Source organism: Syzygium oleosum, unplaced genomic scaffold (genome assembly GCF_021117445.2).
Source record: "Syzygium oleosum isolate NSW1041296 unplaced genomic scaffold, Sole_v2.1 Sole_v2.08, whole genome shotgun sequence".
In the NCBI taxonomy this organism is placed as follows: domain Eukaryota; kingdom Viridiplantae; phylum Streptophyta; class Magnoliopsida; order Myrtales; family Myrtaceae; genus Syzygium; species Syzygium oleosum.
Genome location: NW_026607492.1, coordinates 5,002,730 through 5,021,435, shown reverse-complemented (window position 1 = coordinate 5,021,435; position 18,706 = coordinate 5,002,730). Strand labels below are relative to the sequence as shown.

General features: G+C 43.6%; 3 protein-coding genes across 3 annotated transcripts; all 3 read right to left on the bottom strand.

Annotated features, from left to right (window-relative positions):
• Positions 1-1,096: 1,096 nt before the first annotated feature.
• Positions 1,097-3,831, bottom strand: LOC115687079 (uncharacterized). The gene is made up of 6 exons (XM_030612569.2): positions 3,573-3,831; positions 2,796-2,856; positions 2,521-2,656; positions 2,044-2,371; positions 1,712-1,840; positions 1,097-1,615 (listed from the first exon to the last, which is right to left on the bottom strand). Exons 1-6 carry the CDS (start codon positions 3,814-3,816, stop codon positions 1,146-1,148), a joined length of 1,368 nt encoding a protein of 455 aa, XP_030468429.2. The 5' UTR covers positions 3,817-3,831; the 3' UTR covers positions 1,097-1,145.
• A 3,193-nt stretch (positions 3,832-7,024) lies between these two features.
• On the bottom strand, positions 7,025-10,981 carry LOC115684024 (monosaccharide-sensing protein 2-like). Its single transcript, XM_030608711.2, has 5 exons — positions 10,384-10,981; positions 9,210-9,776; positions 8,168-9,114; positions 7,870-8,057; positions 7,025-7,765 (listed from the first exon to the last, which is right to left on the bottom strand). Exons 1-5 carry the CDS (start codon positions 10,460-10,462, stop codon positions 7,321-7,323), a joined length of 2,226 nt encoding a protein of 741 aa, XP_030464571.2. The 5' UTR covers positions 10,463-10,981; the 3' UTR covers positions 7,025-7,320.
• A 3,843-nt stretch (positions 10,982-14,824) lies between these two features.
• On the bottom strand, positions 14,825-18,300 carry LOC115684032 (monosaccharide-sensing protein 2-like). Its single transcript, XM_030608722.2, has 5 exons — positions 17,864-18,300; positions 17,151-17,717; positions 16,026-16,963; positions 15,622-15,809; positions 14,825-15,441 (listed from the first exon to the last, which is right to left on the bottom strand). The coding sequence occupies exons 1-5, from the start codon at positions 17,940-17,942 to the stop codon at positions 15,000-15,002; spliced, it is 2,214 nt and encodes a 737-aa protein (XP_030464582.2). The 5' UTR covers positions 17,943-18,300; the 3' UTR covers positions 14,825-14,999.
• Between the last annotated feature and the right edge of the window lie 406 nt (positions 18,301-18,706).

The following is an 18,706-nucleotide window of genomic DNA, read 5'->3' as shown; positions in this document are numbered from 1 at the left end:
TACGCTAGGCGAATCCCTTGCCCATTTCCATACGCCGGTCCTGGTCCTGGATGCTTGAATTGCTTTCCGAACTAGAACGTTGAACCTTAATCAATCAAACCCATTTCGTATTCAATCGAGTCAATCACATTCGGACAATCGAGTGCTCGATGAATCTCGTCGCGAAATATGGTAACATACACAAGTACTAAAGATTCTCTATCGAATGGTGCTTTCGATGTGAACCCGAATCAAAAGGTACAAAAGTAGCAATTTTGAACTAAAAGGCATCTATATGGCTGAAAAGCGAAAAATCCAAAGCCATCGCACTAGTCACTACTTTCTCGTAGTTGGACGTGGGACCAAACTACCAACCGAGGTTATCCTTCTAGAAAAGGGGTGTGAAAATATCCTTGCACTCAGGGCGACGATGACTTTGTGCTCCTTATCTAAGAAAAACAGGGAATGACATTATGTTGATTCTACTTAACTGGTAAGCATGATCATGAAAGCACTAAGAGGAAAAAGATTAAACTTGTCCAGGTTGTCCTCGAACATGCATGCGGAATTCCGAGGGGCAAAAAAAAGAACGAAAAATCCGGCTGTCACTCTCTCTTTCTGATTAATGCCCTTTAAGGATCAGAATCGTTGCAATACCTAACTCCACAACACAGCGTGCCAACGTTCATTCGTGACCTCTGGCATGCGTACTAAGTCCTTTTATGAGTACAGAAAAGCATTTGAGTTTTGAGAGTCATTATCAGCAACCTGCCTCTAAGGTTAGGCATAATTCGCAGGAAAGAGTAGTGTAACGGGGGGCAAAACTCCACATGATGCTCTTCTATTTGCATACATAGACAGAAAAATAAAGACAAACTCTCCGTAAGTGTTGCACAAGTAGATGAAGAGCATCATGTGCAAATAGCCATCAGTCTCCAGCAGCAACGATAACCGTGCCACCGTAAGAATTCAAAATTCCCAGCAGATTAACAGATAGAGAGAGACTTACTTCACATCTTCGCTGGCACATATTGACTTCCATTTCACGGCACGAGCTAAGGCTTTAAGGCGAGAAATATCCCAATCTCGACTAATTGAAGCCATACACCTCAAACTCCTGTAAAGATCAACTTCGAAATATTCGGTTTGCGGAATGCACTAGTATGTTACTCCTCGTCATCACTGCTTCCACCAAACATGCTGGCCATTTTCATAGCAAGTTTCGCAGCCATTTCCCTCCTTTGAAAGTCGGGCATGAACCGCAGGTTATTGCGAATATTCCCTATCTCGGACATCAACTGTTCCAGATCCTCAAAGTCGATCTGATTATCTGGATTTGGTTCTGTGAAGTCATCAGGGTCTTTTGTGACCGATGATCCGACATCATTGTTTTTGTCAACCAGGGAAGTCTCCGAGGTTGAGACCTGCTTATCTTTCCTGTCATAACTTTCTCCATTTTCATGATCACTTTCTGTGACAGAAGTATTCCGAGCCACAGTCGATCCACCAGCATTTGAGGGTACTGTAGAACTACTAGCTGAGACCCATTCTTCATCTGCATCATTCCATGGCTCTGCTGAACCCGCCGAAAGAATTTCATATTCCAATTCATAATCTGATTCTTCTTCTGATGATTCTGTAGAAAAGGGTGATAAACATAACAATTAGGATTCTAAAATAAATCATAAAGAAATGGGGAAATTTTAATCTCAACAAACGTTGCAAAGGAAACCTTGTCTTTCAGGCAATGATGGTTCCCTTATCTTTTCACCAGATTTCAGTATCATTCCAGGCCACATATGAGAAGAAAGTGCAACAGATAGACGTTCAACTCCCTGTGAATCGCCAGCAACTGATAAGCCTGTGAAATGTACAGTCCAATATTTAGCATTTCTTTAAGATCTAGATTAATTGGAAAATCAGAATAGAGGACCAAACTTTCCTTCGACAGTTCACGAGAACACAACAGCCACACAATTTATAAGTTAAAATGAACTGAGTACAAAACCAAGGAATAGACAGCAATTATGCATAGATGTATCACAGTGACAAAGAGGATCTTACATTTGTCAAAGTCAGCATTGGAAGCACAAGCTTCAATGTATTCAATATTGTGATCAACGCACCAGTCCAGACATGTTTTTCTAATCTCTAAGGTAGATTCATCACCACCCAGTAAACTACTTCCCTCAGTCTCGGAGATTCCGCAGTCCTTAAGTTCCGCATAATAATCGACAGAGTCGTCTTCAACATTTAGCAACCTTCTTCTGTATTCAGCATGAACCGGATGACCAGGAATAAGGTCTACTTTATTCCCAACGCACAACAATATCTCAAAATTCTTAATATCATTCTTAGAGACCCATTCCTGAAGTGCAGTAAGGGATGGTGACTGCAAATAAAGGCACAGAGGATGATAAGTTCATCTACACCAATACAGAGGCTATCATGGTAGTATAGCACTTGATTGAGAAGATCTCCTAGAGATGAAAAGTAAAAGATTTTAGACTGAATAGGAACAAAAATCAATCGGAGGCTGACCTTACTCAAGTCAAAAACCATCACCAAGGCATCCAACTTCCCGAGAATAGGCAGGGATTGTGCATCAAAATCATCACGGAGATGCGCCATCCACACAGAAACATCCGCACTATAGTATTTTGTGTTTATACTCCACCTGTTTAACCGGAACCAATTAAGTACCAGAAAGATGCACCAGAAATTGTCCAAATGACAATGAAAATAATCTCAACATGACAGAAAGAAAAAGCTCTGGAGATACTTTCCGACCAGAGAAAAGCTCGATGCATACATACCCATGGACAACTACGTCCGACGATGGGTCAGGACCTTCCTCAATATCAATTGATAGCAACCCTAATATCAACAAATATCGAAAGCATCAGGTCAGCCGGACAATTCAATATTCAGAGAACACGAACCCAGCCGAATATATACCTCCAGCTAAGCAAAAGATAGAGAAGCAACACAGATACGCTAAAATAATGTACAGAACTTCCATTACAAACCAATACAGTAATCTTCATAAACTCGAATGTATCTTAAACTTGCATTTCGCAACACTTCAATCCACTCTTCTAATGTTTTGCATATTTTACGAGTGTTCAACTACCTAGATTAGCATGAGAACAATTCCTACCATAATCCCAATAGACATGTGCAGATAACATTCTCCCTCCAGCACGTCAAGATGCATCGACAAAGCAATCCCCTAACAAAAAAATGCCTATATATTCACCTAATTGTCAAATTACCAATGGCATATTCATCTGCCAAGAAGGGACATCAAACTAAAACGACAGAGAGCAAATGTAAGCACAACTCAGGCAGCAAATCCAGCGACCCGTCACAGAGTCCAGCTCGTCGACCTCTTTTTTTCTTTTTCCAATTGAAGCAAAATGAGAACGAAACCCAAGAATCCAATAACTTGCAGGCTTCAACTACATGACACACGACCCAATACCAACAAAATCTGTAGACAAGAAAAGAACTTCCGCCATTTGGTTCCAAATTACAAACAACAAGGAACCCAGAGACTTGAATCACCAGCTTAAGCTGGGAGCGGAACTCACGAGACAGAAGGGTCCGTTTGCCGACGCCGGAAGGCCCGATCACGAAGATCCCGGGCCTGTTCTCGAGTGAACCATCATCTTTCCCGTCGGCCTGCATCTTGTTCCGATCGGAGAGACTGATTCGCGGACGGGGATCTCCTTCTTCTTTGATGGGTCTGTTGTAGGTGCCCCGCAAGAGGTGATCGGATGCTCGAAAATTTTCAGCTTTTTCTTCGATCGTTCCTATGAATGTGGGAAGCTGCATCAGATGAAGGCTGAACCTAACCTTAACACACAGTGCGAGACATTATAACATATTGCCCCCCTAGGTTTTAGGGTTATTGCCAATTGCCCCCCCGATGTTTCAGTTTTCTCAATTTGACCCCCCCCCCTCCCCCCCTGAATTTTAGAAATCGATTACAACGCATCCTCTTATGTTGAGTCCGGCTTAAATTTTGCTTGCTCAGAGCTCCGACCAAATGACAGCATGCAAGAGCATGGGATTAAACTTTCCGGCAAGAACATGACCGAAGTTAATTCCAGATGCACATCGATATGTGATTCGGGAACATGCATTTGAGGAGTCCATATATATTTTTTCTCATAGCTAATCACGTAAGGTCACGCCATTCGATACGTGAGAAAAATTTGGCTCCAATTAACGTGATAGTGATAGGGTACGTTACCAACTTACCACGGATTCCAAAATGTCGGGGAGCAAATTACGAGAAAGAAAATTGAAACGTTAGGAGTAACTTGCCACTGTCCAAAAAACTTAAGGGGACAAGATGTAATTCTTCATTGTGAGGAAGGACTTTAATGGTGGGCCAAGAGAAGGAGGGTGATGAGATAAAAGTCGAAGAAAGAATTCCTTTGATGCTGGGGAAGGGTAGAAAGTGGAAGTGAAGAAAATGTTTTTGGGTTTGCTTTTATTTAGGAAAAAAGAATAAGCGGAGGAAATGACACATTTATCCTTACAAAACCTTCACAAGTTCTTTCAGATTTATGATTTTGGGTCAAAAGACAATGACAAAGATGTCATTTAGCTTCGATTCTCCAGCTTCTCTCAAATTTGGGGAGAACATTAGAAATCAAGGTTCCGATTGTTTCGCAAAAAGGAAAAGATTTGGAAAGGATTTTCTTAAAATTAATCATTTGTATCGATTAAAATAATTAGTCAACGAAAAATGTTTCATTAACGACAATAATGTATGTCTGAACATTTATGTGAACAAGCAATACCAGCAATTATATCTAGAAAAATGTTGTCCAAATCATTCACTTTTCGCGAAATAAAAGCACATCAAATTTCTAATTATTCTTTAATGCAATTTCATTCACCTTTTTCTTTCTCCGGATATTCTGTTCCCACGCATTCTACCCTTCCCAAACAAGTAGTAACGAAGTCAATTACAAAGTTTCTAATCAAAAGGCGAAACTAGGGTCGGATTCCGATAAATAGTAACGAAGCCTAATAAGACCGAATTCCATTCGATAGATTTTCACCGAGCGAGTTTCCCAATTCTAGCATAAACTTTATAATGTGCGAAAAGAAAAGCATCGGCTTCTACCCGGATCCAAAGTTAGCACCTACAAGCTACCGTTCATCTTTCACGTTGAAAAGCCGATGTGTCATTTCGGCGTACTCTGTGCACCTCGAGGCCATGGCTGACGCGCGAAGGAGACGACGTGGTTTTGCCAATTACAATGGGGCTTGAAGAGAGAGATGTTGCCCCTACGATTTAGGGGCATGATAGAGTCGGGACTTTTGAAATTTGTAGCAACGGTTTCTGATTTGGGAGAAAATATGGGTTTAATGGGACAAATGAAATAGGCTTCTAGAGATTGACGTTTTTCACCAATTGTCCAACCAATCCTAAACATATTGTACGGATGCAAATTTTATTATAAGCTATGCAATTTTGTCAATTTAGTCCTAAACCTTGGCGCGAAATTTCAATGTATTTCTTTCGACCAATTTTCGCCGGAAATCGCTGATGTGACGGTGTGCCGCGTAGGACGGCCAGCGGTGACTAAACCGCCACATCAGCGTTTTCCGGTAACAAATTAACCGAAAGGACTATATTGGAATTTCGCACCAAGATATAAGACTAAATTGACAAATTTGAAAAACTGAGGATTGACTTGGCATCCGTACAATAGGTTTAGGATTGATTGGGAAGTTTTTCCATTGCAGAAGGTGCAAGTTCCATTGAGCCCTAATTTGAGCGAACTACTATTTGCCATGCCCGGTCCAAGGTGCAAGCTCCATCAATTACCCTAAGTTCCTCCCCTAATTTTCTTCAACCCGAGAGTGAAGTAAGCCAATGGCTAATTTTTTATGAAATGCTTAGTTAAAACGACGTCGTCCTTTTTGCCTAACGGCGCACGTCGGCAATGACTATGATGTCGACAATGCATGTTGGATGACGCATCGACTTTTGAAGTTAAAAGGATGGTAGCTTAACGATGCCGGTTTTGGGTTGTAAAGAGAAATAGATTGGGCACATTGCGAAGTTAGAAGGTCAGCATAGTAACGTTTCTGTTCCTGAAACAATTTTTGATCGAAATAGTTTTTTCTATTTCTATTTTTTGAAATAGCAGTTTTTCCATTGCAGAAGGTGCAAGTTCCATTGGGCCCTAATTTGAGCGAACTACTATTTGCCATGCCCGGTCCAAGGTGCAAGCTCCATCAATTACCCTAAGTTCCTCCCCTAATTTTCTTCAACCCGAGAGTGAAGTAAGCCAATGGCTAATTTTTTATGAAATGCTTAGTTAAAACGACGTCGTCCTTTTTGCCTAACGGCGCACGTCGGCAATGACTATGATGTCGACAATGCATGTTGGATGACGCATCGACTTTTGAAGTTAAAAGGATGGTAGCTTAACGATGCCGGTTTTGGGTTGTAAATAGAAATAGATTGGGCACATTGCGGAGTTAGTGTCACGATCGGGAGAAACTTACAAAGTTAGATGCTTTTTCAGGGAATTTGGCCAACCCGACAACAGTATTGAATAAATTTCTTGTTAAGACAGGTAGCATGATCAACTCGCATGATATAACCTCCGTGAAGTGTTGTCGCCCCTTATTTCAAGAAGGATGTGCATGATGAACGCTGCTGGAAAAAAAGGTCTCATCCTGATGTAGGTCGTCGGCTTGAAACTCAATGTCTTGTTCCAACACGTCGTGTCGAATTGCTAACAAATATTCGCGAAACCTAAAGAAGTTATCAGATGCTCCCGACACATGTCGAATTGCAAATCGTCGCGATTTGTTTGCAAACATGGAAAAACTCTCGCTCTGTTTCTTCTGATCAATTTCCACATTACCTGAGAGTGCCTCAGGAGTTGAAAGAAAAGCGTATTTCTCTGTTCAATGTGGCCTCTTCAAGCTATGCAGAGTAATTCTGCAATAAATGAAGACCACATTACAACAATCCAGATGATGTGTGACTACGATGATTCACGGCTCATCACGGCCACATGAGGCCGACTATATGTCTTGCGCAATACATCCTTGAAGGGAAAACAGTATGAACAAAACCACCATTAGGACAACGATGAGTCTATGTATCGAAGATCTCTAGGACCACAAGTACAAAAATGGAGGGTGCTGGGATATGTAATGGCATGCGACAATGGGCGAAAAATAAGACTGATGTGCCCCTAGGAACTCAATATGCTCAAAGTAAATTTCTAGGACTTCCAAGTGCATAACTCGCCGTTGATAGTGTGCAAGAAACAGGAACACTGTGGCATAACAACCACCTTAGCTATCATTATCACCGGAAGCCTGATTCGCGCCCACGGCAAATAACTCGGAGATGACCTCCAGAGGCATGCCCTTGGTCTCGGGAACCCTCAAAAACACAAATATCCAAGACACAATGCACCCAAGAGCATAAATTGAGAAAAGGCCGGCAAGGCCAATTGAGTTGAGCAACACGGGAAGCGAGTAGGTGACGGTGATGTTTCCTGCCCAATACGTGAGAGCGCAGATTGTAATGCACAGCCCACGGACCTTGGTAGGGAAGATTTCCGAGCACATGATATTCGGTATCACTCCGAATCCCATGACGAAGATGCTCTGATAAACCATGACGCTGATGGTCGATATTACTGCATACGCGACAGAACCGAGATTGAACATGCTGGTGACAACCAGGACGAGGAGCGACAATGCCAGGATAGGGATGGTGGAGAGCAAGAGAGACCTGAAAAAGGAAGGACAGAATTAAACTGGCATCGGTGAATTTTGTTTCTCGAGATGACCAGAAACTTCTCCAGGTTAGACAGTTTGTATCAAAGTAGTATTTACCTTCTTCCTGCCACATCCATTAGCTTCATCGAAAGGGTTATGCACGGTAGCATAGTCAATGTCATGATGCTGCTTATAAGGAAGGTTGCAGAATCAGTGCTAATGCCCATGCCTGACAGAAGAACAGCAACACCTGCTTGCTTGAGGATTTGAGGAGCATAGTACAGGACTCCATTTATGCCCGACAGCTGCGAAAACACTAACTCGTTGACATGGTCGAAGGAAATCTTCTAATTGAACATTACACTGTTGCTAAGAAAATCGGATTAATTGGGATTAACTTTTCACAAGCATATACCTGCATAAGAACTTGAAGACCAATTCCAACAAATAGCGCTCGACGCACTCCTGGTTCAGAGAGATCACGCCAGCTAGGCACACTTGTAGCAGCTCTTGGTGGCTGAACCATTGCTAGACCCGCTGGAGATCGACCCATCATGTCCTGAGAGAAAAGAACAGACCGGCTAACCAAAGCAGCTGCGCGACTCAATTGGCCCTCTTCATGATAATCGACACCCGAGATCGAAAGAGCTGACTCATGTCGAGAACCATCAATGGTGCTGTCCTGATGCAAATAGATCCTCTTAACTCCTTCTTTCACGCCGTCCTCTCCTTCTCTCCCTGACCATTTCCATGCGAGCTTCCAACCACTACCGATATCCGTGCTGTTGATCGGTTCGCTGGCATCCTCCTGCATTAGCTTGCTTGCTAGTCGTGTGCTCATATAGCTTCCATGAGATGCCTGATTGACATGGTCCTTGCCTATGGCACTAGCCTCGGGAGAAAGAAATGGTGTCTCCAAGCTCTCATCCTGGTCGCCGCCGTCGTCCGAAGCATAGTCCTCGCCATCTCCCTGGTTCTCCAAATCCAAGTGCAAATTCTTGTAATTGGTGTTGTCCGCCGTGCTGAAAATGCTTCCAAAGTTCGGGAACACCGTGCTGAGCATGCTTCCTCTCTGCAAAGGCGAGTCACTGACGCTGCCAAACATTGTGACGATTGGATCCATAAGCGGCACGCTTTGGTTCATTACACTACACCCCCGGGACCCATTGTTGGGAATGCTCTGCCCAGTCGGAGATTTGCCGATCCCTAAATGGTCCATCTGGGTTTCGTATAACCTGATTTTATCTGTTTCTGCACCTTCTTGCTGGTACGGATTGATCTCTTTCACTGGGAGGACTATTACCTCTTTGATAGACGTTTCGCCTCCAACGCTTAGACCTTCGACCAGCAGAGCCAACTCACCTGCAGAGAAAATCTGAACTTGCATCAGGATTTGAATCAAATTAGAGTGCCTATATTGAAGTCCAAATCCTATTAACGAAAAGCAAAAACCAAACCTGAAACATCTTCTCTCCCGTATAGTCTCTGGAGAACCTGTCTGGCCTCGTTCATCCTTCCTTTACTCACGAGCCAACGGGGAGATTCGGGCAAAAAAAACACCGTCAACATGAAATATATTAGAGAGGGCAGACTAAGGACTCCAAGCATCAATCTCCAGCTCGGTGACTCCATCAGTGACATCCCGAATACCAAGCAATAAGACAGAAACATTCCGCCAGAATTGGCAAATTGCGGAATTGTGTTAAGTTGTCCTCTTATCTCAGAGGGGGCGGTCTCAGATATGTAGATCGGTATAAGAGTGATGGCGAGGCCAATACCAAAACCGCAGGATAATCTTCCCAAGAGCAGCACATACACACTTGGAGCCCACAGCATTATTAGGCTGCTGACAAAGTATAGCACCGAGGAGATTATCATCATCGGACGTCGTCCAAGGGAATCCGAAAGAGGTCCTGAACAGGTTGTTATAGCCGTGCCTCCGATAAGCGACATAGCTACTATTAGTCCTTCTATTGTCGGTTGTTCCTGCAGATCAAACTCCTCTTTGATGTAAAGAACAGACCCTGCAGGAAAAAGAAAAGAAGCAATATTTTTCAGCTGTAGGAGTTTTGCGCTCCCTTTTGCCAGATACACGGCGATATAGCCCTGTCCGTGTGACTTAAAATTCAGGTCGACGAGCCATAAAATGAATGTTTATATCCAAAATACAAAGGAACCAACAATCGACACTTTGATGTTTGAAATAGATATTTGGCCTTTTAGAATTTCCTAGGCCTTGCACCACTAATACTAGGCAAATTCCCTAACAATTTGATTAGGGGCGAAGTGTTGGAGTATTTCTATTGATCGGTCATGTCTTTAGCACCAAGCCATACATCCAGTTGCTTCCATTGAATTCTCTGGTGGTATAATGACTGATCGAGAGGCTCGACTAGAAGGAATCTGGAAAAAGAGATCTCGTACATGAGGCAGATGAGGTTTGTTTTCATCAGATCAAGAAATTGTGGAATATCCGAGACTAGAAACCAATTAAGACATGAATTGTTCTTCAATGAATCACTAGATTGTTTCTCGGAATGACTAACTATAAAAGATACAGGCGAGGAAAACATCACCACCAACATATTCCGATCTCAAAGAGACATCTGATAATACACTGGCGACAAATACCTGCAATGGTTGAACTATCCCATCCTTGTAACATGCTGCCGATCGTCGCAGCAATCGCCACAAGCACCGCTCCCCTCATCGTTTCTCTCCAAAATCCGTCCTCCAACCCAAACCAAGAGCGACAGTTTGGTCTCGGCTGCGGAGTTAATGAATTCCCCGCCTTCCAAAATCAAATCGGCCCTCCAATATGTCGCACGAAACAGTGCCCCGCTATATAAAAAATCATCCGCGCACGTAACCTCATACGCATTTCAAAGGGTATTCCTCAAGAACTGTCATTCGCGGCGAGGCAAAAAGATCCGAGCCTATAGGAGTCCAAACCTCGTGAACCCAAGAGACAAATGAACGAACCCAACGACGTATCAGATTTGCAGAAACGAATCTACCGTGTCACCGAAGAACGGTAATCCGAGATGGATAACAGTAGACGACGACACGGGAAATGGGCAAGAACATTCTACCTGTGGAGAACCCAAAAATTGCAACTGTGACAGAAGAATGTCAGGATTGGCCGAGTGCAAAGTGGATGATGTGCTTAATCAACGTCTAGTTAGGACAGACGTGGAAGTGATAAGTCCAAATCTGCTGCTGATCTGTTTCTTGCTGTTCGATTCAAAAATCGTAAGTACATTAATAGCAAACTTCCAAACAGGCGAAAGGACTCTCCTCGAGGCAGTAGCTTAATTATAGCCTCATTCAATGCATGGAAAGTTTGACGTGTAAGGGCCGTCCCTTTCGAGAGATCTCAGCAAGGATCTAAAGACCTATTCTTCCCCATGAAGGCGGGGATAAACGCGAAAACAATGTTCCTTGCGGTATAATTACACAATTAACACTATGCCTGTGTATGGAAATCTATTGAGCCTTTTAATTGAACCGCCGTAATCCTTAACTTTTGAATAATAATACAATGAAATCCTCTCGAACAACTTTCAGTTGAATTTTCTAATATGATAATCCGGTAATCGCTGCCGTTTTAGCCTTCCCCGAGGCTTTGAGCGCTCATCCCCGTGTCCTTTTGATGACGGGACGTGGGCTGGGAAACGGCTGATTGCCTGCCAGAGCTCGAGATATCGTGTTTCTTGCCTTTTGGACGTGCTCGGCCTCAGCAAATCATTTGAATCTGCAATAAATCTATCTCCCGGACAAGTGAGTCCTTCGGCTTCTTTCGAGTTTTGTTAAGAAAGATTCGACCTTGCACCATTTTTCTGCTTGCAGTGCTTCCAGTAGTCATCTGCCGCTGATCAAGCTCCGGCGTCATGCCACCGTGTCGCTTCTCTCCAACAGGGGTGGCCTACTTGTGTTAGAAAGTCCCAATATATCCTAGTGTTTTCTTTTTTTTGTCTTAACCAATATATCCTAATTGGTTCATTACCGATTGGCCGAAGTTTTTAAGTGAATATGGGTCCAATTAGATATGTTGACGGGCTCAAACTTGTGCTCTTTTTTTGCGATCTTCCCTAGGGAAAGGCATCGGGTTTATGCTAAGCATTCCCATCGAATGGTATTAGAACATATGATTGATTGATGGTCACTTCCAATGTGTATCGATATTTGGTGAATATTTCAAGTAGGGCAGCCTTCATGGTGTGCCAAGTAGTGTAGTAGCATCGTCGCGGTGGCATCCTTCATAATTTGGTCTAGAGGACAAATATACCATGAGTAAACGCAACATGTGGAGACTCGAGTTAATACATGTTAATACAAATGGATACTTAAATGAAGGGGAGTGGACTTGAGCTAAATCATGTTGCTATATTTGAAGCTTCAGGGTGATGATTTGGTTGAAGAATTTACTTAAAGAAATAGGTAAGGAGCAGATATAGCGGTGTTTTTTTCAATGGCGATCAGATGAAGCAGCAAAGGGTGTTTATGGAAAAGAGCAATTGACCGAGAATGAGATTTCTGCAAATTCTGCTACGTGGGCCCCCCACCGGACACGTGGGGATCAACGATCAGATGGAACTACGGTTGACGTGGAGGTCCGGGGCTATTTCAAGGTCCAATTTGCCAGTGAAGTTTGACCAACTAAGATAACCATTTTAGATTCACTTATCATGGTGAAGTACGCCTATCAAACCGGCCGATCGGATCGAGTTTGGGCCGATCTAAATTGGCCTATTTAATCCAATTTGATCCATTTATATATAATACAAATTTAACTGCTCATACACGACTTTACTCGAGATTCAGTTTTAGCAGTTTTTCTCTTTAAATTGTTGCGTTTGAAGATTGGACAGTTCCATCAACTGGCTCATCGAGTTAGCGATAGAGTTTGGGATTGAGTTATAAAAGGGGCATGAAGGTGGTGGTGAAAGTCCGACATGTGCCATTGATAATTGTGAAATGTGCTCGGGCTTTGATTTTGGGTTAAATATAGATCAGATCTTAATTTATTGGGCCTGATGAAAGATCAACCTACATTTCTTTCATAACAAAATCGAATCCATACTAATTTATCTTCTTTTGATCATGATCCAAAATTGCACATCTCAATTGACAAGCAAGCTATGAAACGACTTATTTGTCGAGCAATTATTGCATCATCGATTATATTTTTTCGTCCAAAGGCAACACAACAATATGAATTAAAATTTTAAATTGTTAACAATGAGAGAATACATAAATCGTCTTCAAAATATTAGCACGGAGGCTAAAATGCTATGTAGAAAGGGGAAAATGAACCAAAAAAGAGAAGGAGGCAACACAACAATATGAATTAAAATTTTAAATTGTTAACAATGAGAGAATACATAAATCGTCTTCAAAATATTAGCACGGAGGCTAAAATGCTATGTAGAAAGGGGAAAATGAACCAAAAATGAGAAGGATGTAAAATTATCTACATCCTTAGATGTTAATCAAACTTTAAAGAAAATTTCATTGCTAATGTACTCACATTAAATGCTTTTATATGCTTCATCCCAAGAAGGTGTGAATGTGAATGACGACCATCATCACTTCCTCTTACTAGCCATTATAACAAAATGACTGTAATATAACACGCAGGGTACCCATTCACATTTTTTTTTCCAAATATCAAACAGAAAGAAAAGTAAAAAAGACGAGAGAAAAGAAAAAAATATATTTGTTGATTACATTCTACTGTAATTTTTCCATCACTCATCTCATCATTTTATGACAACGAGCCAAGGAAGCGGGAAAGTTAGGCGAGGCGTGCCGGGTGAGAGTCAGCTGTGTAAGACTCATGCAGATGGGTTAAAAATGGATTGTATGTGGGTTGGTGGGGTTTTTGGGGCAGTAAGCTTTTATTTTTGCATCATTCAATCTCATCTCATCACTAGCTTTTGGGGCCTCCTGAGTTCATGACAGGTTAAGTATGTGTTTCCTGCGGTGTTTTCACTGCAGCCACAGTTACAGAAAGGGATGGTGTAGCTTTTGGAAGGTGTTAGGCAAGAACCTAACGGCCGTAGCACCCACTGCAATATCCTAACTTCAAGGGGTTACATTTTTGTAGGAATCGGACCGTAGTAAGGTAAGGGTCGCATCCGAGTCGGTTTGATCTTCCCATTGACAGGTTAAGTAAGCTTTTATTTTTGCATCATTCAATCTCTTCTCGTCACTAGCTTTTGGGGCCTCCTGAGTTCATGACAGGTTAAGTATGTGTTTCCTGCGGTGTTTTCACTGCAGCCACAGTTACAGAAAGGGATGGTGTAGCTTTTGCAAGGTGTTAGGCAAGAACCTAACGGCCGTAGCACCCACACTGCAATATCCTAACTTCAAGGGGTTACATTTTTGTAGGAATCGGACCGTAGTAAGGTAAGGGTCGCATCCGAGTCGGTTTGATCTTCCCATTGACAGGTTAATAAGCTTTTATTTTTGCATCATTCAATCTCATCTCGTCACTAGCTTTTGGGGCCTCCTGAGTTCATGACAGGTTAAGTATGTGTTTCCTGCGGTGTTTTCACTGCAGCCACAGTTACAGAAAGGGATGGTGTAGCTTTTGCAAGGTGTTAGGCAAGAACCTAACGGCCGTAGCACCCACTGCAATATCCTAACTTCAAGGGGTTACTTTTTTGTAGGAATCGGACCGAAGTAAGGTAAGGGTCGCATCCGAGTTGGTTTGATCTTCCCATTGATAGGATCACGTGCTTCAGCAGATTTCTGCTATCGCATTTCCCAAATATGCTCACAACGACACCGAAGCTGTCAACTGCAACATTTTGATGAGTCTGCAGAACAGAACGGGAGAGCAAATTGAAATGACATGCTTTTGATGGACAAGCCATTACAGTTGCTGTTATTGGTAGTTAGAGAGCAAAGGATTGATCAACTTGACCTGACATTCCTGGGAAAAACCTAAACATGTCAGCTGATCTAATACGAGCAAGAGTTTGTTTCTTTTCACATTCCCTATTCTTACACCGGACGGACTTCTGTTTCGGTCGACGATGTGGCCATGACCATATATATGTTATCATACTCTCACAAGTATTCTATTCATATAATGGACCCCCGGACTGATCAGCCTCTCGCCAGAAACAATTGTCGAATTACACTATTCGCATCTCACATCGGAGAAGTCTATTAACAGAATCAAAATATTGAAACTTCGCAAGCCAGAAATGCGGAACTCTTTGAATCTGCAAAATTCACTAATCTGTGGTGCTAGCAGCCTGCTTCGCACCCACGGCGAAGAACTCAGAGATGACTTCGAGAGGCATCCCCTTCGTTTCAGGAACCTTGAGGAAAACGAAGAACCACGACGCAATGCACACAACGGCGTAAATAGCGAACACGCCGACCAGGCCAATGGAAGAGAGCATCAGGGGGAGTGAGTAAGTGACAATGATGTCGCCGATCCAGAACGTGAGTGCACAGATTGCAATGCAAATGCCACGCACTCGAGTAGGGAAGATCTCGGAGCACAGGATGTTGGGGATCGGGCCAAACCCCATGACAAAGCAACAGAAGTAGACAATGACACTGGTAGTTGAGATCGTGGCGTTCACGAAGGTGCTAATGTTGATGACGCTGCTGACGACTAAGATGAACAGCGACAATATCAGGACTGGAATCGTGGATAAAAGTAGTGACCTGCAAACAAGAAAGTGTTTCCGGTCATCTATTCAAGAATTTACTAGTAGAATGCGTATCTATCATCCGGTGATTAATTGGTGTCTTTCTGAGCAGATCATTCATGTGGTTCTTGTTTATGTTCTTGCTATCTTGAGACCAAATTTACAAATGTAGAAGTAATTTGAGGCCATAGTTTACCTTCTGCCAGAGACATCCATTAGCCTCATAGCAACAACAATACACGGGAGCATCAACAATGTAGTGAGACCGCTTATGAGAAGAGATGCAGAAGAAGAACTGAGCCCCAAATTAGATAGGAGGACCCCGACGCCGGCTTGCTCGAGAATCTGCGGTGTGTAGTAGAGAACCCCATTTATGCCGGAAAACTGCAGAAACAAATGAATTTAGAGAATTTCATACGCCAAATTCAGCTCTAGCTTAGGTAACCAAAGTTCAAAGAAAGAACTGTTCAAAAAAATCTGCTAATGCCCGGAGTTTTTAGTATGGAAAATACTGAATTTGTTGCACAGTCCTGAACAAAACGACTGTGATTCTTGTGCATAAGCGAATACTTTTCATCAACAATAAGCTAGAATTTCCACCTGTTGAAGGATCTGAATTCCAATTCCAACAAACAGTGCGCGCTTCACCCCCGGTTCAAACAGGTCGTGCCAGCTTGGCCCTTTAGTGCCGGTTTCCTGGCTCCTGTTCATGACTGCGTCAACTGGATTCTGACCCATGAATAGTCCCTCGGGACCAATAACAGAACAACTCACGAGAGCGGAAGCGTGAACCAGTTCACCTCCTTCGGGCGGTATCACACTACTGGTAACCGAGAGCATCGAGCCATGCCTCGAGGCTGCAGCACCATCCTGATGCAGGTAAACTCTCTGAAGCCCTCCCTCCTTTTTCCCATTCTCGCCCGTCTTATCCGACCACTTATACGCTAACTGCCAACCTCCACCGATGTCAGTGCTGCTGAGTTGCTCGCCGCTTTCTAGAGTGATGCTACCTTGCCTCATGCTGAAACCGAGGCCGCTTCCGGTGGCACCCATCCCTTCCTTGTTGTCTGTGGCAGTCGCTTGGCGGGACAACAGCGGGCTCCGCAGGTTGTCGTGGGAATCTGGTGCATCGTGGTCGGACACACTGTCCGCAGCATCCCTTTGGCTTTCCACGTCGGAAAGTTCGTTCTGGTTGGTAGGATGTTCCGCCAGTCCGAACATGCTTCCCATGGTCGGGAACAGCATGCTTCCAGTCTCGGGGAGGTTCTCGTGGATGCTGCAAAACATAGGGACGAGTGGATCCATCAGAGGAATGCTTTGGTTGACTGAGCTGGCATGGCGGGAAAGCATGCCCATGGTGCTCTGTCCAGAAACTGGCTTGGCGATCCATGATTGCTGATGCGGAGGCTTGTGCCCGTTAATTTGAGCCATGCTCGACTTATGCTTGTCGATTTCCTCGTCAGCAGGGCCGATAACGTACTCTTCTAAGGATGTGTTGGCTCCAACTCCAAGACCTTCGACTAGCAAGGCCAACTCACCTGAAATAATCGGCAGAGAAACATCACACGTTAATCCAGTGGCAAAGTGTAAGACCTTTATCATCGAATTAATCAGACAATCAATCATATCGTCAGATGAATTTTATCTTCGCTAAGGCACACCAATGGATTTGTTTGTCATAACTATCTGGTCTAATCTTTGAGGTATGAAAGTACTTGGACATACCCGAGACATCTTCCTTCCCACGCAACCTCTGGAGGACCTGATTGGCCTCGACCATCCTGCCTTTACTGACAAGCCACCGAGGAGATTCTGGCAAGAAAAATAATGTCAATCCGATATAGACTAGAGAGGGAATGGAGAGCACACCGAGCATCAGCCTCCAACTCGGCGAATCCATCAAGGACATTCCGAATACCATGCAGTATGATAGGAACATTCCGCCAGAACCGGTGAACTGAGGCAGGGTATTCAAAAGCCCCCTGATCTCGGGCGGGGCAGTCTCGGATATATAAACCGGAACAAGAGTGACGGCGAGGCCGATCCCGAATCCGTCCAGGAGCCTCGCCAGAAGCAGGACATAGACATTGGGAGCCCACAGCATCACCAAACCGCTGAGGAAGTAAAGAATCGAGGAGATGATCATCATGGGACGCCGTCCGATCGAATCTGACACGGGCCCGGAAAACGTCGTGATTACAGTGGCACCTATGAGCGACATAGCCACAATCAGCCCTTCAATCGTGGGTTGACTTTCCAGATCGAATTCCTTCTTGATGTAAAGAACCGCCGCTGCAAAAACCAACAAATCCTAGAGTTTTCAGATTCATCACATCATGGAAGATTATGCGTAGTACATTTTAATTCCGAACAACTGACCTAATCATCTAATATATGAACATTCAAAACGAAGAGAAGACACCAATCCCTGTCAGTACCTGCGATGGTCGCATTGTCCCATCCCTGCAACAAATTGCCGATCGTGGCAGCAACCGCCACGAGCACAGCTCCTCTCATCTCTCTTTGTATTTACCAGGCTCAAGGAATCGAAATTGCCCGAGCTTCGACTCGCAGAGGCGATCCGAAAAATGGCACGAAAGAAACGAACCCTCAAAAAGAAATTGAACCCTTTTTGGCAGCCATCACAATCGGTTCATCTCCCTCGATTTCCTCTAGAATGAATACCCTCTTGAGAAATTAAACGCATATGAGATAACCTGCCAGACCCAGGAAAAGATAAAAAAGAACAAAGCGTCCTTGAGATCCGAAAACGGCAATACAACGGAGACAGATCAGAGATCTGAGAGAGTGTCTCTGGAGAGCACACTTGGTGTGACACTGAATCGTGAAACTTTCTTCAGATTTATGGAGGCAGGACAAAAAATCTGCCAATCCACAAGAATTGTCAACCGGAAAAAGCGGAGGATCCGCAACGTTGTACAGTGTCCAATTTTGGAAGTTGGCGGGAATCTCTTTCCGAGCGCCCCCCTGTCAGGTTCGTTGGCCATGGCAGGGACCAAATCTGGAGATCCGTGTTCCTAGGAATGTGATTCGCTGACCTGTTCCTCGGCCATTTTGTACGGCTCAAAAGGCACCAGGAAAAATTTTCATCCTTCTTCGACACTAAAAACAGGGAAAAAAAAAATGAAATAACAAGAGATCTGAGGAAGAAATAGTAGGCAATAGGCAAAAGAGAGAAGGTAAACATGGGAAGGGGCGAAGATTCGATTTGTGTTTTCGATGTTCGATTGAATGGCGAAATCTTCATTTAGCTATGGTCG